General features: G+C 32.4%; 1 protein-coding gene and 1 long non-coding RNA gene across 4 annotated transcripts in view; one reads left to right on the plus strand and one right to left on the minus strand.

Annotated features, from left to right (window-relative positions):
• LOC143193104 (soluble guanylate cyclase 89Da) overlaps positions 1 to 26,958 on the plus strand; it is a 65,058-nt gene that overhangs the window by 29,320 nt on the left and 8,780 nt on the right. For both annotated transcript variants that reach the window (XM_076399069.1, XM_076399078.1), the window contains exons 6-8: positions 326 to 418; positions 14,464 to 14,720; positions 15,764 to 15,871. In XM_076399069.1, coding sequence (XP_076255184.1) covers positions 326 to 418; positions 14,464 to 14,720; positions 15,764 to 15,871 — 458 coding nt within the window. The remainder of the gene's footprint in view (positions 1 to 325; positions 419 to 14,463; positions 14,721 to 15,763; positions 15,872 to 26,958) is intronic.
• The window catches only part of LOC143193260 (uncharacterized), a 74,020-nt gene that overhangs the window by 20,028 nt on the left and 27,034 nt on the right, over positions 1 to 26,958 (minus strand). The window lies entirely within an intron of this gene.

Genomic DNA, 26,958 nt, shown 5'->3' on the forward strand with positions numbered 1-26,958 from the left:
ATATAAATGCACTATTGAAAATGGAATATGTACTATATTCAGTGCAATATAAATAATGATATAGTACACTTTAAATTGATTTTGAATTAAAAATTAGACAGAAAACCTAAATTAGTTTTTCCCTAACCTTATATATTTAGAGCTGAAACATAACTTTAACAGTTGAACATTCTGCCAATAGTTAAATCCAAGCAACAAGTATTTTTAGACAATAAAACGAAACAAACCGAACAATAAAAATTAATTAAACCACTGGTTTCGCGGAAATTTATAACCGACGAGTTCGCACTTTTAGAGATGCTAATTAAACCGATTGAAATTTCAGGTAGCCGGTGGCCACGGGAAGCTGTTGGGTCAGCCGATCGTGAAATACTTCCGACTACGTCGTCCCAAAGGTATCACTTTCACCTGGAAGAACGTGAGTAGGCCATTTTAGAATGCTTTTCTGTGGTTCGTCGTAAATTTCGCCGACATCTCGTCTGTTTTGTCTCGATGCCACCCGAAACTATATTTAGTAATACGAAGGTCGTAAAATTTTATTCGGCCCGGGTCGCCCTTCCGCGGGAATTGACGCCATTTCCTTTTACTGCTGCCCCTTTATGAAGTAAATAATAGCCGGGAGCTGGTAAGCCCGGAAAATTTCTTGTTAATATAGCGGTAAAAATGCGCGAAACGAGCGCGAGAATCGTCATTAATTTTAAAAAGGACCAATTGGCTTCGTTAATTCCGCCGTGATTATGACGATTGCTCGAAAACAATTTTCCCTTGTTGTTAATATTGATGTAAAAAATACTGGAATACGAACATCAATCAGGCTTTTTCAAAGAAAGCGTTACTAATAAAACATAGAGAATATATAGAACAAAAACTGGCATACATTAATAAAGTACCACCAGAGGGAGCGACAGCACCAGGTATTCATATTTGACACCAGGGGAGTTTAAAATATAATAATCATAACGAAAACACAATAAAAGTAATAAAGCACACTTTATTTAAGTGTAGCGATCAGAGATTTTAAGCAAAATATTTTAAAATAGGAAAATACATTATAATTACAATTTGACAATATTTATATATTAGACATTTTTAATATATCAAATATAATTATTTTAATATAATAATTAATAATTTTAATATAATAATTTTTATATAATAATTATATACTATAAAAGTTACTATAAAAATGTCTTATTTAAATTATAAGTAGCAACCGCATCTTTGTTAGGCAATAGTCTTCCATATTTTGGCTGTCTAAAATAGAACCTACAAACCTGAAGTTTTTAAGCAATAGAAAAAACTTGGAAAATAATGCAAAATACTATACATAACCACCATTTTATGAAATGCTACTGAAAATATTTAAATACTCTAGGAAATACCACAGAATATATATATATATATATATATATATATATATATATATATATATATAATATTTATGATTATTATTTATAATTATTAATATTTATGATCGTCCTGCAAGAGTGTAAAATCCGTTAAGGAAAATGATCCCAGTCGCGCCAGTATGTAAAAACAACGACGAGTTGATGATTCGGAGCAGTGCTGAAGATGATCAAGCATAATAAACCCGAGTTTTTGCGTCGATATGTGACAATGGGTGAAATCATTTCATTCCGAAGTCTAATCGACAGTCATCCGAGTGGACTGCACACGATGAACCCGATGCAAAGCGAGGGAAAACGCAACAATCGGATGGCAAGGTTATGGCGTCTCTATTTTGGGATGCGCATGGATTAATTTTCATTGACTACCTTGAAAAAGGAAGGAGCATCAACAGCCACTATTACATAGCTTTATTGGAACATTTGAAGGACGAAATCGCCGAAAAACGGCCGCACTTGAAGAAAAAGAAAGTGCTGCCTCACCAAGACAATGCACCGTGTCACAAGTCAGTGAAAACAATTACAAAAATCCATGAATTGGGCTTCCTTATCCACCGTATTCTCGAGATCTGGCCCCAGCGACTATTACCTGTTCTCAAATCTCAAAAAGAATACTCGCTGGGAAGAAATTTTCGTCGAATGAAGAGGTGATCGCCGAAACTGAGGCCTATTTTGAAGCAAAGGGTAAATCGTACTACAAAAACGATATCGAAAAGTTGGAGGGTCGCTATAATCAGTGTATCACCCTTGAAGGGAATTATGTTGATTTAAAAAAACGAAGTTTGCCAAAAAATGTGTTTTACTATGGTAAGCTTTAAGTTAACAAATTATACCTTAAATTAACTCATTATTTATGTAAAAACATCATTAATAACCAGTAATAATGATTTTAATCAAATCTACAGTCATTAAAAATACATTATGAGATTGTATCGGTCTACCATTCCAAGATTCCATTATAGATTTATAAAATTGCATAGCGCTAAGACACGCTAAAGGTGGAGATTGTGAAATGTGTGAATAATACGCGAATTGGCATATTTAAAATAGACCCTACATCTCCGGAGACAAACGATCCTGTCTGAGTAGGATTTGATTACAAGGAGTCTTGCAATTTTTATCTTACTACTACAGCACAGGGACCTCAAAGGGGATAAGGTGATGTACCCTTAGATCGTTTCAAACGAGTTCAAACATCTAGAGTTTAAAATTCTGTGTAAACAATATTTTTTAGGAATAGTATTTACTAATAAATCCAAGAAACCGAGTCTAAACTAAAATCTATTCTAGCAGTGGTTCTGTTTTTGTTAAGTGATAGTTATGTCACGAAAATTAACAGTTCAACGTATTTGTACATCAATAGTATTCTAGTATGGAAAAATACATGACAACATATACATTGTAGACTAAATATAATTAATTGTTTATATCAAAGTTGAGGTTTTGAATTTTAATTACGAACCTATATTTGTTCTATGATAGGCAGACAGAAACAGAAAGCTTCAATTAACTTCTTTTTTAGCATTCATATAATAATTAATTTCAACGAATTTATACATCAAGAGTTTAATACAGCGAATTTAGATTTAGGTATGTAGAGCGGTTGTTTCCCAGATGATATGGTATGTTGTGTCATCCCAGCTGTCATCAAAACCTGACTTTGTAGCACATTCGAAAAACGGTTTCTAGTAATCAATTTGTTTTTATTAAATGATAGTTATGGCACCAGAGTTAACACCAATGCATTTTAAATGTTATATTCTAAATATAGAGTATTTGTAATAAGAAATTTATACATTTATATATTATACAGTTTCTGTTATTAATTATATCCGACACAGAGTTTACACATAAAGAGTGTAGAAATACAGAACTAAAATAAGATAAGAAATTAAGATTCTTAATGTACCATTTAACACAGCATTATGTATTTACATGAAAATAAATTGATAGGTGGGGCAAAAGTCCCGCTACCACTTTGCAATGACAATATTTTTACAGTGACAATATTTATTAAAGATAATCGTTCCATTATTGCGGAAATTACGTCAAAAATATCCTAATCGTTCAGTGCCTCACAAAACCACGATTTATCATTTACATGCGAATTTTCGACAGTATGGTATGACAGCAGAGAGTCCTCATTTTGGAAGACAACGGACGTCTTGTAACGCTGAAAATGTGACTCTGGTGCGCGATAGTGTTGCAGAGTCTTCAGAAACATCTATTCGGAGACATGGTTCCCAGTTACACATTTCTGCACGCAGTTTAAGACGAATTTTGAAAACTGATTTGAAAATGTTCCCGTACAAAATACAATTAGTTCAAAAATTGCTATCGAGAGATCTTGATCAACGAGTTGAGTTCAGTAATGCAATCCTAAGGCTGTCTGCTGAAATTGAAGATTTTTCGTCTAAATTGATAATGAATGATGAAGCCCATTTTCTTCTCAGTGACCACGTTAATAAACAGAACAGTCGGTTTTGGGGAACACAGAATCCTCAACTAACTCATGAAACATCATTGCATCCACTAAAAACAACTGTATGGTGCGGTATTCATGCTGGAAACACCATTGGTCCCTATTTTTTTGAAAATGACCAAGGTGTTGCTGGTACTGTTATTGCTGAACGGTACCAAGACATGATTCAAAATTTTCTTGTACCTAAAATGGAAGAGGAAGGACTAGAAGACATGTCGTTTCAGCAAGATGGGGCCACAGCACACACAGCTCGTTCAACAATTTAATTACTGAATGACGTTTTCCCACGAAGACTAATTTCGCGAAGTGGCGATTTAGTATGGCCAGCCAGATCTCCGGATTTAAGAGCACCAGACTTTTTTTTTTAAATCAAAAGTTTATGTGAATAAGCCCCAAACGATTCAACATCTTAAAGACAATATTCGTCACGAAATTGAAGAAATTCAGCCTCAGATGTTGCAGATTGTCATAAAAAATGCCTTAAAAAGAGCCGAAAGTTGTATAGCGAATCGCGGTCACTATTTAGCCAATATAATTTTTCCATCATAACGAAAAAAACGAAGAAAAGGAAAAAAAAGACCAAACGAATTTTTTATGAAAACCAAACTTACTTATCTTTTCTTTGAACAAAGTTATAGGTAATAAAAATGGTAGCGGGACTTTTGCCCCACGTTGTATATTCAACGAAGGGGATAAAGGAAAAGAGCTAGTACTTATAGAGAAAAACACTGGATAAAAGAAATAAAAAAAGAGATGACGAACATCATAGGGCTTTATATTATTTGCCCACATTGCTGCCACCTGCTGGCCAACAAGAAGGTAAAAATAATAAACAAGACACAGTGCTATGATAGAAAGAAAGAAATACTGAAACAATATATCCTGACTTCGCTTTACTTCACGAGACATTCGCCTAATACCCACAAAACCAAGCGCCTTCATTAAGTTGTTTAGTTTAGTTAATTAATACATAATTAGATCTGTCGTTTAGATATTTAACAGCTTATAAATTTATACTAAAATAATACTGACGCAATTTTCATTACGAACGATTAGCCGAAAGGTAAATATAAAACGAAGTTTCAATTAAAATCTGCTCAAATATTCATACAAAATAACGAAATACTATACCAAGCGAACCAATTAATTTCGAAAACGTTGTGCCATGATAAAGTAATTGAAAATAATGAACGAAGTGTCACTAATGAACGTTATATATAATTAGATATAGTTTTATTGGAACCTCATAAGATCTTAATTGGAGAAAATAAAGCAATTTGTCAGCTCAGTATTATTTTTAGACCAAAAGAAACACAATACTCTTGTTAAAAGCTCAAAACTTTGATATTGTAATTCCAACGAGTCCACATATCTAGAGACTTAAATTTCAGTGATAATTTCGGCGTACTTTTGATGCATTCTCAAACTTTAAAATGGTTTATTACCACCATTTATTGTTGAAGTTAGAATATTCCAGAGCTAGGAAAGGGAAACTTTCATATTAGTTTACTCATTATTGCAGGCAGTGGGCTGCCTTGCTAAATACTTTAAACCAAAGTCAAGATGACGTATATGCAGAGGGATTTAATTTATAGCCCACAATATATAACAAAGACTTAGATAAAATAGTGTTAAATAGTGTTCTCTAGTGTTAAATAGAAATAATAATCTATTAAACGGTAGTTATATAACGAAAATGGGTGCATTATAAATGTTATATTACAATAAGTTTCTATATATAGACTATTGCAAATAATATGTTTTAACATTTTTAGAATTAAATATGTTTGGACTGACTAGATTGTACTATTTCCAACGAGTTTGTATATTTGGAGTGTAAATAAATACTTTTTAAAAATATATTACTCTTTCTAAATTGGATAACAACGTGTGTTCTGTTCACACGACTTAAGTTTGACTTTATGGAAATTGAATATGAGTACTTCCCTAATACAAACAGACCAAGAGTATTCATTAAATTGAAATCTGTTTTAGTAATTAATACGGAATTAGATTCTCCGATTAAATATTTAAGGGTTTATATCAAAGTTGTGATACTGGCGTAATTTTAATTACAAGCCATTAGCCTAAAGGTGAGTTTAAACAGACGGAAATTCAAAGCCTCAGTTAAATTATTTTCAAATATTCATATATTAGTTTGCAGAATACTGTCCAATAATTTAAAATAATTTCTATATAGAATGTAATATATAACCAGAGAGTTTGTCAGAATTCCATAGGATGTTAATTTAAGCAAATAATATTTCTATGAAAACGCAAAATAATTCCAACGAGTTTATATATCTAGAGCATTCGATTTTTTTTTGTTAATTTCTGGATATTCTAGATGCAAGGTAGATTCAGAACGGCATATTAGTTTACTCATTAATGCAAAGCTTTAGGGCGCTTCGACAAACTGTTTAACGTTAAATCGAGTTCTGTGTGACGCATATGCATATGGTTTTAATTTATAGATAACAATGGTGTGCGGATGGAAATAACAGAAATAAAAACAAACTCTCCAGATCAATTTTGAGATAATGTAAATTTGACGAGTTCATACGTTTAGAACATTCGATTTACTTCATAATTTCCGGATATTTTCGTGGAAATACAAAAGCCAAATTTGCAATAACTCAATTTTGTTATTATTGTGCGGTTGTTAATTTTCTAGCCCAGAGTCGCAAACTTGAGCAAAACAGCAGTGAGTTTTTATACACTGATTTAATCGAGTTCCAAATGATGTATACACAGGGATTACATCTATAAGAATATAAAGTATTTAATTAATATACTCAAAATTGCTTCCAGAAATCAATTTATCTTTATTAAACGGTATTTGTATTAGGAAAATCAATGTTTCAAATATATTTCAACGAGTTTCTACGCGTAGAGTATTGCAAATAACAATTTTCCGCAATTAATTTTATTAGACTAACAGTTCCTTTTATTAATTAATTCCAACGAGTTTATACATTTAGAATGTAAAAAGATATTTCAGTATCATTAAAGACAAACCTAGAATAATAGGGATCGGATTATAGACGGAAAGAAAAATAATAGCAATTTTTTTCTACCGATTTTTCGAATTTTCTTTTGCTAGATAATATATAACTTGATTGGTTTTTGGCTTCTATTGTTCTCAGATACCCTTTAAAGGTATATTGTTACTTAGCGACTTCAAATATTCACTTATTTGAACACAATAATTTTGTTTCTTTAAGCGAGCGACTCCATGGCTACTCGATAAGTAAATAAGGAAATTTAAAAGCAGTGCTAGATGAAAAAAACTCAAATTATCAAAATTCCAACGAGTTCATATATTTAGAATATAAATAACCGGAAAAATTCGGTTATATTAGGGATAATCTAAAAGCAAAGCTAACAACTAGACAGTTTTATCTGGAATTTATTATCACTGTGCTCATTTATTGTTAAAGTTCAAATATTCCCGAGCCGGGAAAGGCAAACTTTCATATTAGTTTGCTCATTAATGCAAGGCAGCAGGGTGCTTCGCCAAACTGTTTAAATCGGGTTCAGGATGGCGCACATGCAGAGGGATTTAATTTATATCCGACAACGTTGCTCAGACGCAAACAATACGAATAGATCTTGTCAAAAAAAATCTAGCTGTGATATAGAAATAATATACTTTAAACTACTTACTTATTAAACATCAAGTAGTCATGCCTAGAAAATTCACTATAGTAATAAGATCAATTATATTTTAAGGATTTATATGTAGAATATCACAAATAACATAATTTAATATTTTCGCAATTAATTCCTTCCTGAACTAATGAGATGCTTTTATTTTAGGGGACCGAAAGCTTTTCGCTAAATCCCACCCGATGTAATAATAAAAAATTTCGACATCGACGTTTCCTTTCCTTCTTTAAAATGACTTCCACAATGCGAACTCGTTAGGGACCCTATATTGAAATATGAAATGATTTTTGTTGTTAATTTTTCAACGAGTTCGGACGCCAAGAGTTCGAAATGCCTTTAAAGTTTCATTAATTCAACGTAGATACTGCCAACGATATTATTTAGATGCTTACTTAAGCCTAATTTCGCTGTACAGTATTAAGTTATATTAACAGGTTTATTTGTATTAGAAGGGTTCGTTTTCGAAGGATATACTATATATTAGAGCTGACATAAACACGATCCTTTATTAACATCATTTCGGGTGATATTGGCGTCTGTTTTAGTTTGTGGGAAACATTATCCCTCGCTTAACATGAAATAGATATTTACTTGTTTCCTTTGAAATATTAACTCAATAAAAATATAAAAATAGATCGATAAGTTGGTTGCCATGTTGCTTCTCGGAATTGAAGAAATGAATGAAATGAAATGAAGGAAATGAGAAAGTTTTTTTTATTGTTTCCTTTCTTTTTCAAATAAACCTCCCCTAGTTGTATAAATTTATTAAATATTACAAAACGGCAAAAAAACAAATAAAATTAATAAACCGACGAGTTCGTTGGTTTAGAGGTAACGTTTATAAATATTTCATTTGCAGTAACCAGAAAAATAATTACTAGCAATTAGATTAATTATTAATTAGTTAATATTTACAAAATAAAGTTCTTATAATTGGTGGTGATTCACTGTCTAAATTGACAGGAATAACTGTAACACCAAACTGGGTAATAACCTTCTCAGGTGATCTCTATATGTTATACTCAGGTATATAAATTGCTAGCCATTAATAAGGGGTATTAATGATGCTATGGTTCTAATATTTCGTATTATCTAACGTGCCCACACTAATTACCCATAATTAATAATAATATAAATTCAACAAAATGAATATATCAACGAGATCAACAATTTAGAGTTTAGGGCTTATAATTTTTATTTTTATTTTAATTTTTTTAAAACTCATTGCTATATTTCATCAGTTGTCGGCCAATTTATGTAAACAATATACTAACGACCTAGAGTTGTAGAGCTCGTTGATTTAAACTTCGTGCCTTGAAAGATGAAAACTGAAAAAAATTAAATTAAATATGCGAAATAATTAATAATGTTTTTTGATTTTGGAATAAACAGCTTCTATTAACAATTTAAATAACGGAAACATATTAACAAGATTGATTTAGAGTCAGCATATTGATTCGAATATGATTTCGAGGCTTTGTTATATATATATAAGCATTTCTTATTAATACGTTTAATAACTACTAAATACATGACACCTAGAAAACCACTGAATGATTCCTTTTATATATATATATATATATATATATATATATATATATATATATATATATATATATATATATATATATATATAAATAAGACAAAATGTACGACCATTTCTATAAAATACAAACCCCGGCAATTTATCAACGAGTTCATGTAGATAGAGTTTAAAATGTACTATATACAAAGCTTTAACATACAAGTATTATTTAATAAGTTTTTAAATATTCAATTTTAAAATTAAATACCAACGAGTTCGTTAGTTTAGAGATAACGAAAAAAATAGATTTAATTTACAGCAATTAAAACGAAATTACGAAAGAGGAATGTCCGCAATTGTGCGGAGGTTCCATTTAAGAACGGATTTAACTAAGAAATAAGGGAAATTGACGAGACAAAACAATGAGAATACGCCTGGAGAAAACAACGAAAAAAAAAAGAAGGTGAATTAAGGCGCCATTTTCTGTGTTCCTCTTCGGCTGGCATAAAAATTTTCCCCAAGATAAATGTAAAGGTCTCGGTAATGAAGCGTCTGTTTTAAATGGAAATAAGATTACTCTAAGTTAATAATGCGTAATTGGATGGTTTTTCCGTCGAAATTCCTGCTGTTATTCAGCTTCATGCCATCACGGAATATTAAGGCAATTTATGTTATGAGGGTTGGACTTGGGGGTAAATTTTAACTGACAGCAACATGATCCGTCAATCGAATCTTGTTTTCGGAACATTGTTACCTCATAAACAGTATCAAATAAGCAATTTTAACCGTTTAAATATGCAAGATGATATTTATTAGGGTTTTATTAATTTAATTAATGTGTGTTCTGCGAGAACTTTTCATTTTATTTTTACGTATTCTACTTTATTCTTATTTTTTTAGTTTTCTTTTTTCACTTATTATTATCTAAATTGAATGAATAGTTTAACATACTATGAAGGGTTATAATTGTTTTTAAAAAATATTTATAGATCCTAGGTCTTTTAGATCCTAGATCCTTTAGGTCTAACTTTAATTATGTTTTTATTTTTTATATTTTTTATTTTATTTATTTTTTAATTCGCTCTTGTCGTCATCCTTCCTCACTTCTTTGTCATCCTTTCGCTTTATTCGTATTTAAATTCACTCTTTTTCTTTGTTTTTTTTTAATATGTACCATTAGTATCCTCCTGGCCCTTTGTTCGATCTACTCTATCATTCGATTTTTTTGCCACCGTGCATTCTGTCACCATTTTTCATTCCTTTGAATTTTTACTGTAATATTTTATTTTCTTTTGTTTCTTTTTTATATTCTCCATTCTTTCTCTCCCTTGCTAGTTCTTCCAATTTCTATCCCTGTTATTAGTTTCTTTCGCTAGCTCCTTAATTCTTCTTTGCATTCCTTTTAAACGTTTTTTACTGTTTAGTATTTCTATTGTTCTTACTTAAGTAGTTACGGATAAAACTATTAGTCATTATTTTTGGACTGACTAGATTGTACTATTTTCAACGAGTTTGTATATTCGGAGTGTAAATAAATACTTTTTAAAAATATATTACTCTTTCTAAATTGGATAACAACGTGTGTTCTGTTCACACGACTTAAGTTTGACTTTATGGAAATTGAATATGAGTACTTCCCTAATACAAACAGACCAAGAGTATTCATTAAATTGAAATCTGTTTTAGTAATTAATACGGAATTAGATTCTCCGATTAAATATTTAAGGGTTTATATCAAAGTTGTGATACTGAAGCCATTAGCCTAAAGGTGAGTTTAAACAGACGGAAATTCAAAGCCTCAGTTAAATTATTTTCAAATATTCATATATTAGTTTGCAGAATACTGTCCAATAATTTAAAATAATTTCTATATAGAATGTAATATATAACCAGAGAGTTTGTCAGAATTCCATAGGATGTTAATTTAAGCAAATAATATTTCTATGAAAACGCAAAATAATTCCAACGAGTTTATATATTTAGATCATTCGATCATTTTTTGTTAATTTCTGGATATTCTAGATGCAAGGTAGTTTTATGTCGCATTTATGCTTATGTATTGTTAAAATTTGAATACTTTTGAATTCAGAACGGCAAATTTTCATATTAGTTTACTCATTAATGCAAAGCTTTAGGGCGCTTCGACAAACTGTTTAACGTTAAATCGAGTTCTGTGTGGCGCATATGCATATGGTTTTAATTTATAGATGACAATGTCACTTCTTTGTCATCCTTTCGCTTTATTCGTATTTAAATTCACTCTTTTTCTTTGTTTTTTTTTAATATGTACCATTAGTATCCTCCTGGCCCTTTGTTCGATCTACTCTATCATTCGATTTTTTTGCCACCGTGCATTCTGTCACCATTTTTCATTCCTTTGAATTTTTACTGTAATATTTTATTTTCTTTTGTTTCTTTTTTATATTCTCCATTCTTTCTCTCCCTTGCTAGTTCTTCCAATTTCTATCCCTGTTATTAGTTTCTTTCGCTAGCTCCTTAATTCTTCTTTGCATTCCTTTTAAACGTTTTTTACTGTTTAGTATTTCTATTGTTCTTACTTAAGTAGTTACGGATAAAACTATTAGTCATTATTTTCGCACTTTACTTCCGTTATGTTTAGAACTATTTCGTTGTTTCTTCTTTTCAGCTTCATTTGTTTTATAATTATTCTTGTTATTGTGATTTCTACCTCATGCTCGCCTGCTCCAATATTTCCACATTTTCCTTCTTACTATCTCTCTAATTTTCTTTTCAACTCGTTTCTTATTCTTTTTCGGCTGTTTTTTCTTTATTCTTCGTTTATTTATTCTCTTTTCTCACAACTGCTTTGTTTTCTTCCAGAATAGGACTAGCTGTTTTATTGAATTCTTGTAGAAATATTCTACTCAGGTATATTTCGGATATGAACTTCCAAAAACTCTTAGAATTTTTCTATTTCTTTTTAACATTTAATTAACCATTCTAATTTTAAGAAATATTAGAAGCGATATTTCTAGTAATAGGAATTTGTGGTACTATAATAGGATCACAAATAGAACTTATGTATTTAATTGTTATTTCTATTTGCACTGTCTTGAATAATATGAAGAATGTGAACAAAGTTGTAATTTAGTTGTCCATGAAAGAGGAGCTGAAATGTAAATAACCAAGGTTATATAAGTCGATTTATCACAGATATAAAGATCTTCCTCAGTTACCAAATTTTGATTTAGAGATATTTTTGAGACTAAAAATATTTACCCCCCTGTAATAATGTAATACGAGAAAAATTTCAGTCTGAAGAAGATATACATTGCTATTAAGTATAATGTTCTTAGGTAGAATATTATTTGATTGGCAATTATTTTAGAGATATTTAAAATAAATATTCTGAAAACTCGTATCAATATTTCTGTTTTGAGTAATTATAGTTTGACCCTCGACAATGTCATTGTCGGAATATTGATGTTTACACCAATAGGCCAACTTCGTATTTATTTTAGTTTTGTTTATTTGATGACAGATTGGCAGAAAAACACCGCGACTCTGAACTAATAGATTAAACGATATTTTAAAAACACCTGATGATATAAAATTAAATCATCAAAAATATTATAACCTTAAACTTTGGGTATATGCTAAAGATAACAAATAACAAAAGTAAGTGTCATAAAATGATTGAAAACAATTTTCGTTCACCAATTCAGTTTATTTGAGTCTTTTACCGCAACTTGTATGACAGTAGCCTAATTTTATAGCACATAATTCATTGTTTATGGCTCTGTTCTTTTATATCTATCAATTGTTTGTCCCTCATTCCTGTAACAGCATTTCTTAAAATGATTACAAATCAAATGGTCTTTACCAAACTTAATAGTCAAAATATTCAATGTTTCCTAATATATTATTGGGTGCTTGTGTGTAACAGTTTTCCCTTCAGTATAGAGTCTGAACGGACAAAATTGTACTTTTAACATTCATTAATTTTATTGTTCGATCTGAAGAAATCTGTTACACAATCTTATCAAATACCTTTAAACATTTATGGTGATGTTACTCCGTCATATCCCAATTGTCGGTAATATTGATGTCAATGTTAAATAATGGCTAGGAGGGCCAAAAAAGTTCAAAGATGACGATTGCAAGAATTACTAGACAACAACTCAGCCCAAACACCCAAGGAACTTTCAGATAGATTAGCAATTGATGAGAGAAAACCGATTTATAGTCTATTCAAAGTTTTTTTGTACATACGTCATCAAGATGTTTAATGTACTGCCGCAATTTGTAAATTCGTTTTAGAATCAGACAATATTTTCCTACTCATTTTATTCTAGTTAAAAAGGGACACATTGCTGTCTGATTAGTTCCAATACGTAAACGAATGAGCCTGTCAAAGTCGCCCGGTTGTCAGACGTATGCAAAATTTTTGAAAGCAATAGTGATAAAAGGTTATTGTGGCTGTATAATTAACTGGAGTTTTTAGATGTACTATAAAGTTAAAATAAATTATATTTGATAATATTTTTGTTCAATTATTTTATTTAGATTAGAATTTTGTTGTATGTCAAAGCCAAACTGAACTAAAACTCCGAGTTGATACGGCAACATTGCGATGTTTTGATGTCACAAATTTAGATGACGTATGTACAAAATAATTTTGAACAGACTATATCAAGATACGAGCGCAATGAAAGTGTTGCTATATATGCTTATCGACGTCAGTTGGACGACGTATTGGTATAAAAAAACACCAACAGTAGCGAATAACAGAAGGAAAGTCATTCTTTTGCGTTACGTACGACTACACATTACAAGATTTGCGAAGGATACATTGTAGCAATTCGAATGGAAAATCCTGCCGCCCATACCGTGCTCACCTGGCACAGTGCCTTTTGACTGGTACTTGTTTAGATGTATGCATGGTTTCGCTAATACACGGTTCCGAATATTGAAGAATCGTTGTATGGCCATGCTAGAAAGAATTAAAAATAGTAGGAAATGATGGAAAATATATTTATTAATATATGTGGTATCAATTTTGCGCAATGAATACTTTTTAAACTGAAAAAATTATCATATGGAAGCACCTAATACTATTTTGTTAAAATAAACTAAATTAACAAGTCTAATTCATTTAATAAAATTCACAAAATGTCATTAATATATATTCGTAGAATCTCATATAGCTTACTACAAATTACGTGAAATTTCAGAGCCAACATAACAATTTTCTTCTATAGTTTTTGCTTGACTCTTTGCATCTTTGAACTAGTTACTGACAAGTAAAGTCAGGATAGTTCAGACGTATTTGGTTATAAGAAGATGCTAAATAACTCTAAAACATTGTAGTAACTATACACCGAGAAACTTTATTCTAGTCTGTTTAATTTTATTTTCAGTGTTTTTACTTAAAGTCGGTGATGTTCGAAGTGGAGGTACTGCGCGGAGAGCTGATGAAGAACGAAGAAGAGGACCAAGATCAGAGCCATTTAACCGCCGTCGAAAGCACCAGCGATTCCATAGAAATCGATGGAAAAAGTATATCGCCTTACGCCATCAGGAGAGACAGTCAACCCGGTCTCAAAAATATTCTTCTCAAGGGTCAGATGCATTATCTCAGCGACATTATCGCCATTATATACTTATGTTGTCCAGTGTACGTATTAATATTCTATTTCTATTAATCTTAAGCTAATTAGTACAGAAAATATGTGAAAACGTAAGGTTATGGACAAAATAATATTAACCCCTGGCATTTAAACTAGCTGCAGTTCTTCACGGAATAGATTCTCTATATAATCTCCAATGAAATGTTCTCCATTCCTGTACCAAAACATCCGCTAACAGCTTCAGTGTTATTGGATTTATACTTTGGTCTACAGTGCTAACCATAACTGATGTCCCGATACTCTTTAATTACAAGACTCAATCTTTTTGGCCGTGTATATGGGTATGAAATCATCTTGGCCAGTGATGTGAATGATAAGGTCAGCTGAAATCATGATATTGCCGCTCAACTAATAACGGAATCCCATGCTTGACTGTAGGAAGCAGGCAATCCTCCGTCATAAGCTTCTTTTGCGGTTCTCCATTCATACACCCGGCAAGGACACAGACTGTAAAAGCTGATTCATCGGGCCACATCACATGTTTCACAGTTTTGTGATGTTTGGTTACAATACTTTCAGTTTCAATCAATTCAGCTGTTTTCGTCATAGACATTTCTGTTAACCGAGCACTAACGACATGGCACCTTTCGAAATCTGAGAGATCACACATTTCACCGATCGCTTCTTTTAACCATCGTAGAACAACTCGTATAATAGAAACTGAGCAATATATACGCATCGCATTGTTTACTCGGTAACAGTGTTGTTAAAATGGAACAAGATGTACTACACATTCCATGGTGTTTATATAATTTTCTCTATCCCTTGTGGCTTAGAAATTAATGTTTTTTTATTGTTATATTTAAAGTACAGTGTTAATAAGAAGTTCGAATTTGATATAATGTAGTAGGAAATCGAAAAAACGTGGATTACATTTTCGCTCTCGTGTTAAAAAACCGACTTGAAAGTTTTCGAATGGGAACAGATGGTGAAGTAACAAGAAACCGATAAGATCCTTTGTGGGTCGTTAGGACTCGCCCGTACTTCTCCATCCTTTTCCACATGAAAGGTTATTTTTTTCTTATTTTAGGGTAAACGATATTGGTGAGCTGCCGGACCAGGGGCTGTACCTGAACGATATGAACCCCCACGGATTAGGGAAGGAAATGGTTCTTGCAGGATGGCAGAACAACTCGAAGTAGGTATTTTATATCGCGGTCACACGCAGACATACGTAACATATAGAAAGGAAATCATTCGGTTTGGCTCGTTTCGTACTGGCTTTACCATGAATCATTATCTTAGAGCCTTAACATAATTTTAGAAGGTAATCCTTTAAGGAAGTCGTTTTATTTTTAGTAGTCATATACAATGAATAGATGAAAAGGTTGAATTATCTATATGTTAATGGGCTTAGAGAAAATATTGCCTCCCTTTTTGAGGAAAACGGAGGCACCTGGAGGCGTGAAATTAGTAGAAAATAATTTTTAGGCTCAAACTTTTTGTCTAATATGCGTATAATAAATCAATTCTAATAACGTAAGGTCGCCGACATATATTCGTTTTTGACTAAACTACAATTTGTCTTTATGAGAACTTAAATCTAGGTATATAACTCTTATCGGCCCTAGCTTAGTATCTGGTGAAATAATGTTTATACATGTCACTGCTATATGTTTTATTAAATGCATCTCACTACATACCACTACACAAGATCAGATGGTTTGATTCTTTTGCGTCTATGTCATGCTTTGGTAGTATCCAAAAGTTGCAATACTTCAATATTATCATGAGAATGAAGTCTTTCCTCATGCCCCCTTGCGATTCTCTTGATTTCTTGACCGACTGTGGGTATCTGAAGGTCTCGATGTAGGTAATCAGTCCTGTAGTATTTGGGTGCGCCCACAATGCAGGCTTTGTTCTGAAAAATGTATATTTTGTTTATGTTACTCTTAATACTCTAATTGAACTCGGTATGTCCATATATTATGTATTGATAATTGGGATTTTCTTCCAATTAACCAGTACATTTTCCCAAGTTTCATTTCCAGTTCTTTTCTTTTCTCCTTTATATGACCCTTCCAGCGAAGTTTTACATCAAGATTTATTCCGAAATATTTAGCGTTGTTGCTATATGGAATGATAGTATTATTTAATGTTATTGGTGCTTTAGATTTACTTTGGTTAATTTTTATTTTCCAAGCTTGTGTCCAATTATTTATATTGTCACTTGCCTGTTTTAATTTTCGTGTGACTTCTTCACTATTGTCTCCGACAGCTATAATCGCAGTGTGATCAACAAATGTAACCATCGTAATATTCTCCTAATTTGTGGTATATCGCAAGTGTAGTTTAGATAAAGCATTGACACCAGTACACGTCCTTGTACACCTGCTTTAGCTTCTTTAATTGTAGAGTAAGCTTCTTCTTGTTTAACTCTAAACATTCTGGCTGTAATGTACGATTTTAGTAGTCTGGTGTGTTGTTTTGGTAACATTTTCTCTAGTTTATGAACAAGGCCTTCATGCCAAACCTTATTGAAGGCTTGTGCCACATCTAAGAATATAGTTGAGCGACATAAAATATAAAAACTAATATTTTAAGCTCTGGCCGACGCGCTGCCAGCTCCAACTCGATTATTCGTCGTTTCTGTCGTACATAAATCAACTACGGACGCGTAATTTCTGAAATCAAAATCTGGCAACATTGTACAGCCAGCAGGCTATTTCATTTTAAGTGGGGTAATTTAAGATTTTGTGGTAGTTTCGGTTATGCTCGTATTGTTGGAATTAAAGAGTTATGGCAAGTTTAGATAAAGAACGATTAAGAATAGCATAATCACGTGAAACTATATTTTACATTTTTTGTAGATAGAACAAATTAATGTCTCTGCTTTATCGGGAGATATATACAGCTGTGAAAGAAAAACCCGACCTATTGTCCTCTTTGTTTACGAGACATTTAGAATATCGATTTTGATTTAATTTGATGTCTAGTGAACAGGGAACAGCTAAGAAAAAAATGTTCTTGCTTAAGATCTGATAATAATTGATATGGTTCTAGAGACATAGTATATCATTGTACTAAAAGTAATTCTAGAGGTTACAACATTTTTCTGTAAATTTTAGTGGTATAAACTTTTGATTCATTTCAGGTTTCTTTAGTAAACGTAGTAATTTCTTAACACAGCACTAACCGAATATTGTAGGCAATAAGTTAATTTGTGCATCAAGAGTTAAAATTAATGTTGACAATTATAAAATAGCTTCTTAGAATTTCAATTACACATTCGTTGGTGAGTTGTTGGTGGGACATAAGACATAGTAACAGTAGATAAACGAAAGCCATATAAGGAAAATTAAAGATGAGCCATCTACAAGAGTGATATCGAAGAGTGGAATAAATAATCAAAGAACGATGGAATACCATTAGCGAACACCAGATCGACCAAATTGCTTTTAGCTTCTTATTGAACGCCATGTCTGTTTAAAAAACTATACGAGATACATAGGTTCTCTCCAATAGGCCTCAGCACATTGCAATAAAAGTGCCGAAAACAAATAAAAGTATTATTTTAAGTAATGGATACACCATGTATATAGTTGGTACGCTATCATTTGATATAATTTGATTGACAAACTTATCCGATATAAGATAATTGTATTACATCAATCATTTTCATCAATTAAGACACTTCCAAAAATACTTAAAGAATTATTTGAAATAGTATAAATATCACGGATATTGTTTTTAGCTTAAACTTGGATAATTTCAAAATTTGTTAAACGATATATTTCGATGGAACTCGGTTTTGGTTACGGGATTATTGGGTCAGTTCCCCCGGGAATAAAATTGATTGTCAATAAAAGTTTCTCGCTTAAGTCTTGGTTAGGGTAAAGGGGTAATCCATTTAACACGTAGAACTTTTAACTAACTCCTAGTCTGAAGGATTTTTAGAGGGTATTCTCGTTGTATTCTATACTCTGATTAGTACTATTCTTGAAATTAAGAGCAAATATTTTATTTATTTTGCTCTTTGAAGTACGATTCGGTGTTAATATCTTAAACAGGACAAAAACGATTATTCAAAGCAGTTTTTGAGTTAAGGAATAGGTAAATACGGGGGTTGCTAAATGGTCTGTGTTCAATTTTTAATTAGAATCTCGCGAAAATCATTACTGTATAAGATCCAGTACGTAGAAACAGATAGCTTCAAGTAAAAGATGCCTAGCACTCAAATAAATTATCTTGATGAAGCCGTGACCTGGCAGAAGAAATATATAACGAACAATACTATGATTCTTGAATTTTATAATTTCTTGATCAAATAGGTATGTCGAACAGAATCGAGAAGTTTTTATATTACCAATAATTCAGATAAAACGATTCCTCGAACTGTTGCCTAAATATAGAATGGAATCTACCAGGAGATAAAACAAATATATCAGACAAGTCAAAAATACTGTAGATACTTTGTAGATATTTGGTTTTTTGAATAAAGTCCAACTATTCTTCTTTTAAGACTCTCTCTATATTTTATTTAGGGTCAACGATTCACATCTATGAACAGACATGATGGAAGATCTGGTTAGTGTGATAGATAGGCAAATAACTTTAATTCATTTTGTTTAGTTATTGAGTGTTAGTGAATGACACCATCGGTGTTGCATGCAATATCAACGGAGCATATCAATGGTGATTGGTTTCTTTTTGATATGGCAATGTTTAATTACTACATGAGTAATTGTTTTATTGTTTTGAAAAGTGTAGATGTGTTGAGGTTTTGATTTCAGTCAAATTTCTGAAAACTTACTGCAGTTGGGTTTAAATATTAGGTGCTTAGCGATATCTATTGGTGATAATGCACAATATCAATATAAACAACATTTAAATAACCAAAGTTAACTGATAAACTCGATGGTTTTGACATTTCTCTATATAAAATAACGTTTTTCCATTTAGTATCATTGAGTTATTCGATGCATACACACGTTTGTTGCTTGATTTTAAGAAAAATATTATTGGAGCTCATCAAATACTTATGGTTTATGGCGATAATGCTCCTTTATATTCCAACTGTGGGTTTTAGTTTTAACCAGTTAGAAGTCGTGATTTTGATATCACTGATGGAGACCGGTCCGGATGACCAAAAAAGTTCACAGTAAAGTGTAAAATTTGTTGAATGAAAACATATATCAAAATATTAAATAACTTCCAGACAATTTAGCAGTTAAAAGCAGATAGAGGTATCTAAAAGTAGGGGCATGAATGCAAAGAAAAATATTTTTCTGTGGCGAATTGTCATTAGCGATAAAAAGTGGATCTACTACAACAATTTCAAGCGATATCAATATCGACACCGAAGCAGAATATTTATGGCCATTACATTTAGTTGCATATATGATGAAATGAGGAAGGTGTAGATTATTACGGGCTGCTAGAACCGAAATAAACTGCTACTGCAGTTGTCTACCAATGGCAATTCAACAAATCGAACAACATGTTGTGCGACAAAAAAGACCAGCAATAGCCAGTAGCAGATATAAAGTATAAACACTTTCTGATATGACAATGTTCGGTCGTACGCTGCAAGAGCTGTGAAGGATTGGAATTGCTGTAACAATTCAATTGAAAAGTCCCCGGCCTGGCACATAGATGGCGCTACTAGAATTAAATCCATATGTTTTTAGTTAGCCCTAACCCTCAAAAGATACGTGTATAAATTTGACAGCTCTCGGACCATTAGTTTGTGAATTATAGCATTCTGAGTGAAGCAACTTTTGTTATTCTGAAAGAAATTGATAAAAAGGAATTTCGCGTGAAATGATTTTGAATGACCACAAACTAAAATTGAATGAAATAGTAGACACCCTAAATATATCAACTGAACGTGTACATCATGTCATTCACGAATATTTGGGCATGAGAAAGCTCTGCGCAAAATGGGTGTCGTGCGAGCTCACTTTTGACCAAAAACAACGTCTAGTTGATGATTCGGAGCAGTGTTTGAAGATGGTCAAGCCTAATAAACCCGAGTTTTTGCGTCGATATCTGACAATGGATGAAACATGGCTCCATCATTTCACTTCGAAGTCCAATCGACAGTCATCCGAGTGGACTGCACACGATGAACTCGCTCCAAAGCGTGGGAAAATGCAACAGTCGGCTGGCAAGGTTATAGCGTCTGTATTTTGGGATGCGCACGGAACAATTTTCATTGACTACCTTGAAAAAGGAAGGGCCATCAATAGCGACTATTGCATAGCGTTATTGGACCGTTTGAAGGACGAAATCGTCGAAAAACGGCCGCATTTGAAGAAAAAGAAAGTGCTGCTTCACCAAGACAATGCACCGTGTCAGAAGTCAGTGAAAACGATGGCAAAAATCCATGAATTGGGCTTCGAATTGCTTCCTCATCCAACGTATTCTCCAGATGAGGCCCCCAGCGTTTATTTCCTGTTCTCAGATCTCAAGAGAATGCTTACTGGGAAGAAATTTTCGTCGAATGAAGAGGTGATCGCCGAAACTGAGGCCTAATTTGAAGCAACGTACAAATCGTACTATAAACATGGTATAGAAAAGTTGGAGAGTCGCTATAATCAGTATATCACTCTTAAAGGGAATTATGTTGTATAAAAAAAGCAAATTTTTCCAAAAAAAATGTGTTTTACTATGGTAGGCCGGGGACTTTTCAATCGACCTGTTAGCTGGAATGGAAAGTTCCGCCGCACCCAGAGTTTATCCAGACATGGTTTCGAAACGCTGAAGATATGAAAAAAGTCGTTTTTAAAAAGTAAAAAATATCTAATAACTATCTTGAACTTTCATCTCTAATTTCACCCAATAGGCTAATGTCGATGCAATATTTATCGGTGTAGTTCTTCAGACACGTTGGTCATTACTTTTAGCGTTTGATAAATGAGCAACTATTACACGCGCGTTATTAAAATGAAGGCATTCGCTTCAGGAATGTTCCAATTAAAGTTCCGATGCTTCGCCGACGGCATCTCGATTCTGATCCCGATCCTAGGCCGTTATGCGTGCCGATACAAACTGTCATCCTCGGAGTTTGCGGACTTCCGGACTCGGTGGCACCGGCTGAGATGGAGAAAAATCGCAAATCGTCCCAGGTTTTTGGTTTACGGCGTCGTTCGTTCGGTTCGGGAAGCGGCCGGGATAAACCACGATCCGTCGTGGCGTTTCATTTTCCGACGGTGGCGGCAATCCGGACCGAAATAGGAAAATTTAAACGATTCTCCGGCCGGGATTTATTACTCTAATTAATTAATAAAATAGGGGGAGGATAATGAAGGGTTGGCCTTTAATGGTCCCGTTATATAGCTCCAATAAAATATATTATCTCGGTCTTGGTACATGACGGGCGATAAGATTTTTACGATGGTTTGCTCTTTGGAGGTCAAATTTTATAGTTATTATTTTGATTGAAAAAAAGTGAGGGCGGCTATGATGAGGGACTATTTGTTTCCTATGAGGGTTACTATTTATATTTTAAGCCTTGGCAATACTAAGCGTTGTCACGCTCCATCTGCCGTTTCCAATTGGTAGTTTGATCTCCGCAGCCATAACCATTGCAGAAAGTTTGATCATTTGAGTATAACGTGTTGTTTACGGTGACTTGAAAGTCAGTCTTTCCCTTGTCTTTTGACTTATGACGCGAATTGCCAAAACGGGAGATTATTGATCAATTTGATTCGACTTTTGGCGATGAATCCACATTCTTATTTACTGTAAAACTTCGATTTTTTTTAACATGTTTATTAGATACGCTTAGTACAATCTTAATTTACAATTAATTTATTACTACTTTTCCTATGTACTTGGATTAATTAACAAGCAAGACGAATGCGAGAAAATACATCAGTAAGTATTCCTCAATTATAAAATTATAATTATTTATTAATTATTAACTTATAGCTATAGTTTACACTAAATGTATACACTTTATATAAGTTCGTATGGTTTTGTTCGCTTCAATCTTCCGACATCCTGCGGGCGGTCCAGCAGTTAGTATGATTTAGTAATATTCTTTCGTGTTTCAAGGCGAAATCTTATATAACTTCGCAAATCCATTTGATTTCCAGGTCATCGTGCAGTTCTTCGTTGGTTACATAACGATAGGCATTGGTAATCAATCTAAGAACCTTGTTTTGACAGCCTTGTATGGCTAGTTGATTTGAATTTTTAATGCAACCCCATATTTGCACCCCATAAGTCCAAATTGGCTTTATAATTGTATTGTAGACCTCTTTGATTTTAGATCAAGCTGAGAGTATCTTCCGACTAACCAGTATAGTTGTTTTATTTTGGTTCTAATGTGTTTTGCTTTTTGTCTAACGTGATGCTTCCAATTTAATCTACCGTCAAGCTGGATTCTAAGGTATTTAGCTGAATCTGCTTGAGATATCGGGCATCCATTAAGTGATATAATTAAGTTTTTATTATTTCGCCTCAATGCAAAATTAACGTGGAAACTTCGATATAACGAATTTAATCAGGGCTGCAGTTCGCTCAGGGCATGGAAAATCGTGAATTTCGACCAAAATAAATTGATGTGCCAGTAAACATTGACGCTATGCGCGAAATGATATTGCAACCCCGTCATGTAACTTAGGGTGAGAATTATTCATCCTTGAACATCAGTATGACGAGCACCAATAAGATATTGCATCAACATTGAGATGTAAACAAATATATGGCAAGAAATAAAATCACGGTGAATGAAAAACTGTGCTTAACATCTACACAGGTGACGAATCTTGTATCTACGCGTATGAGTCTCAAATAAAACAACAATTCACTGTATGGGTCTTCTAAAACGAGCCAATCCGACTATTGATTCGTGCGCGAAGCACTTCGAGGTAAATGATCGCCTGTTTCTTCGAAATAACTAAACATGTGGTAACCGTGCCATTACAATAATGTATAACGGTCAATTCTGGTACACAAACATTTGTTTACTAGAGGTACTGTTAATAATTCAAGCTCTTACATCGGCTGAAACAACCACCTATTTGTCGTTAAATGACTTGTTTATTCATATCAAGAATAATTTGCATGTTCAAGGATTTTTGGTGCCTGAAGAAGTCGTTGATGCGTTCACAGAAAAAAGCGACCGTTTTTCCTTCGTTCCTAAAAATTTAATACTAATATAGGCTGTAATCTATTTTCCTCAACATAGTTTTGTATTAAATACATTATCGGTTAATGTTGACTGTATCTCATGGCTTGGTCAATTAACATTTTCCTTAAGGACTATCGTTTGTGAACAGTAGTGTAGCAAAAATCACATATATTCATAAAAACTATTCCAACACTATCAAATCGTAACCACGAACTTTCATTTCGCGATTAGCCGAACTCTAAATCACCAATAACACCGAATAAGAACTCTTCAAGTGCTGTTTATTTATGTTATATAAGTGTTCATTCCATAAAATGCATTCATTTTATAAAAAATATTGCACTTTCTTAAGCTAATTAAACTAAAAATAATACTGAATATGCGGATATTTACTTATTCTGATTTATACAAGTAGTACAAACAGTGCGCTTTTTGTGCTGCTACTATTATATACAAGTTATACTCTACTTTGCTGTTGATGATAATCTTGTTTATTCTTGTTGCTGTTCCTTTGGGTTCTTCGTGGTGGTTCTGAAGTTTGGACCAAACACCCCCTTCTGGCAACTTGATTCTTCGTTTTTTTTTTGAGACACAGACAATAGGTATCAGGCAGAAATAGCAAAACTTCACTATTCTCAACGTTTAGTTTGCTCTTGTCGATAAATTTGGTATATGTATTTCTCTATAATACTTTTTGTCGCATATAATGCAATATAATTATTAAAAAAAATATAACATTTTACTAAGAATCACTTAAAACACATATTAGCAGATTAGATCGTTATCAAATGTTAAACAAAATGTTAAGTAAATACCTGGCAAAATTGGCAAACAACGGAAAATAAAGGCAGGTTTAACAATGTATTAAGATCTAACACGAGATCTAACAGGTGACAAAGAGACATAAGATAAATTCCAAACAGCCATAAAAACATTATATTTATTAATTATCACTACATAGTATAAAACAAAGTCGCCTTTTCTGTCCCTATATCCCTATGTGCGCTTAAATCTTTAAAACTACGCAACGGATTTTGATGCGGTTTTTTTCAACAGATAGAGTGATTCAAGAGGAAGGTTTATATGTATAATACATGCATAATATACTAAGGCAACATTGCTAATTTTAGAGGTTTCTAACGTGATGTCGTAAATTAACCTATTTTTTTAGGCTTATTTAGCAATTAGCAAAAACGCTGCCTAACCCTACGAGTTAGATCAAATTAATGTACTACAGTATTGTACACCATAAAAAAGTCCGCGATGGTATATGTTTATCTTTTAGGGATAACCCACATTAACCATTTTTATTGTTTACTTTTTACGTGAGAAAATGGCTTATTTACGAAGCTATTTTAAGCAATACGACATTAATCCTTATCGAATCAAGTACCTTAAATACAGTGTGCAATTAATATAGATCAATATGGTTCCTTACAGTATGTAAATTAAACAAATATTTTCGGAGATATTACAAATTTAACATTTTCGTTTAAAAATGTGTAATGTAATAAAAATTGTATGAATTTAGATATTCCAAAGATAGCAGGAAATCTTCATAGTAAGTATAGGGGAAGAGGAATTGTTTTACTCCAAATTTAATGCGTGCAGGCCAAGGGCAGTAATGAATGAACCAAAAATACTGGATCGATTTTAATCATGTTTTCATTGAGTGACATAGGCATATATATTTTATGCCCGTGCAAAGTCGGAGCGGGCCGCTATGTTTTTATATACAACGTTCATATTTTTTCTGTAGTGTATTTAATTTAGTATCAGCATTGCACCCGTGCGAAGCCGGGGCGGGTCGCTAGTATTATATTAAAACATAATGAACTCTAGATATAATAAACACTTACCCTATATAAAAGAATATATAAGATTAGCAAATAAATAATTACTTATGTCATACAAATCTGTTTTTATTTTAGCCAATCACTCAGTAATTTATCATTCAGAAATCCCAGTACTCTAGATAATCAGATAAATTGAAATTTTCAGGCGAGTAGTCAATTACTAGACAGTTACAAGGAATTAGGAATAATGACCTTACAAGCATCTAACATAAATAATTTAATACCACACCGTTGTTTTATTGTAATTATTATCGATTAATTATAATAAATTATTAGAAATTATTAGGTTATCAATTATTAAAAAGAAACTGTACTCTCAATATTTGAAAAGTGAGTTTCACTCTAATGGTTCTATATTATTGTATTTTTAACATTTATTTAATTAGATTCAGTTACTTACAAAATATTGGATCTGTTTCATGAATATTTATATCCTTTTAAAAATAAGTTCATTAATTTCCAGCTAACGGTGTTTATTTTTGCCTAAATTCTTATCCACGTTTCGGCGAAAGTAATAGGATTTTGGTCCATTTTGGATATTCGCTTTTATCTTGTCTGCATTACCACTGACAGGGCAATTTTTCTCATGCCTGTTTCCTTCTTTCTCAGGTAGCAAAGAATTTTTTACAAAAAAACCTATGAGTTCAAGGATTACTGTTACTATAACATATAGTATTTTATAATTTTCTAATTATAAATGCGAAAAGGGATCAAAAATATGTTTTCATTTGTTCTGTTTTCTGACATCTGACATACGGATGACTCTCATCTGATAATCTTCCTAAACCTAATTTAGTAGTAGTAATCTTAAAATGACAAAATCCAAGATAAAAAAGTCTGCTCAGCTTATTCTTAGATGTAGTCCAATCTTTTCAGAAAGTTTGATATGGGGACTTGGAACAGGAAGCTTATTTTAAGCGTATTATTTGAGTGCCATTATTATTGAGGATTTGAGTCCTGAGGGCAGACTCCATTTTAATGTTAATAATAAAGTAATGCAATTCTTGGATAAAATCTCAGCAAGTTTCTCAGCACGGACTGAATAAAACCATTTGATCTTGTAGTGTAGTGTATTTAACAGAAAAAAAGCAGTGTTAATTAATAAATGAACATTATTACTATAGAGACTAAGTAAGGTCCTCCTTGGTATATATTTACATTGTAACGAACTACGCTTCGAACTGCTTTGCAACCCACTGTATAGTCATGAAGAAATAATGAAAAGAACCCCAAATGAAGAAATAATTTCCACAGTTAAAGTTTAAATGGAGTGTAAAAACAAATCGT

Source organism: Rhynchophorus ferrugineus, unplaced genomic scaffold (genome assembly GCF_030347505.1).
Source record: "Rhynchophorus ferrugineus isolate W39M unplaced genomic scaffold, kcgeb_rfMv2 rfM1, whole genome shotgun sequence".
Classification (NCBI taxonomy): domain Eukaryota; kingdom Metazoa; phylum Arthropoda; class Insecta; order Coleoptera; family Curculionidae; genus Rhynchophorus; species Rhynchophorus ferrugineus.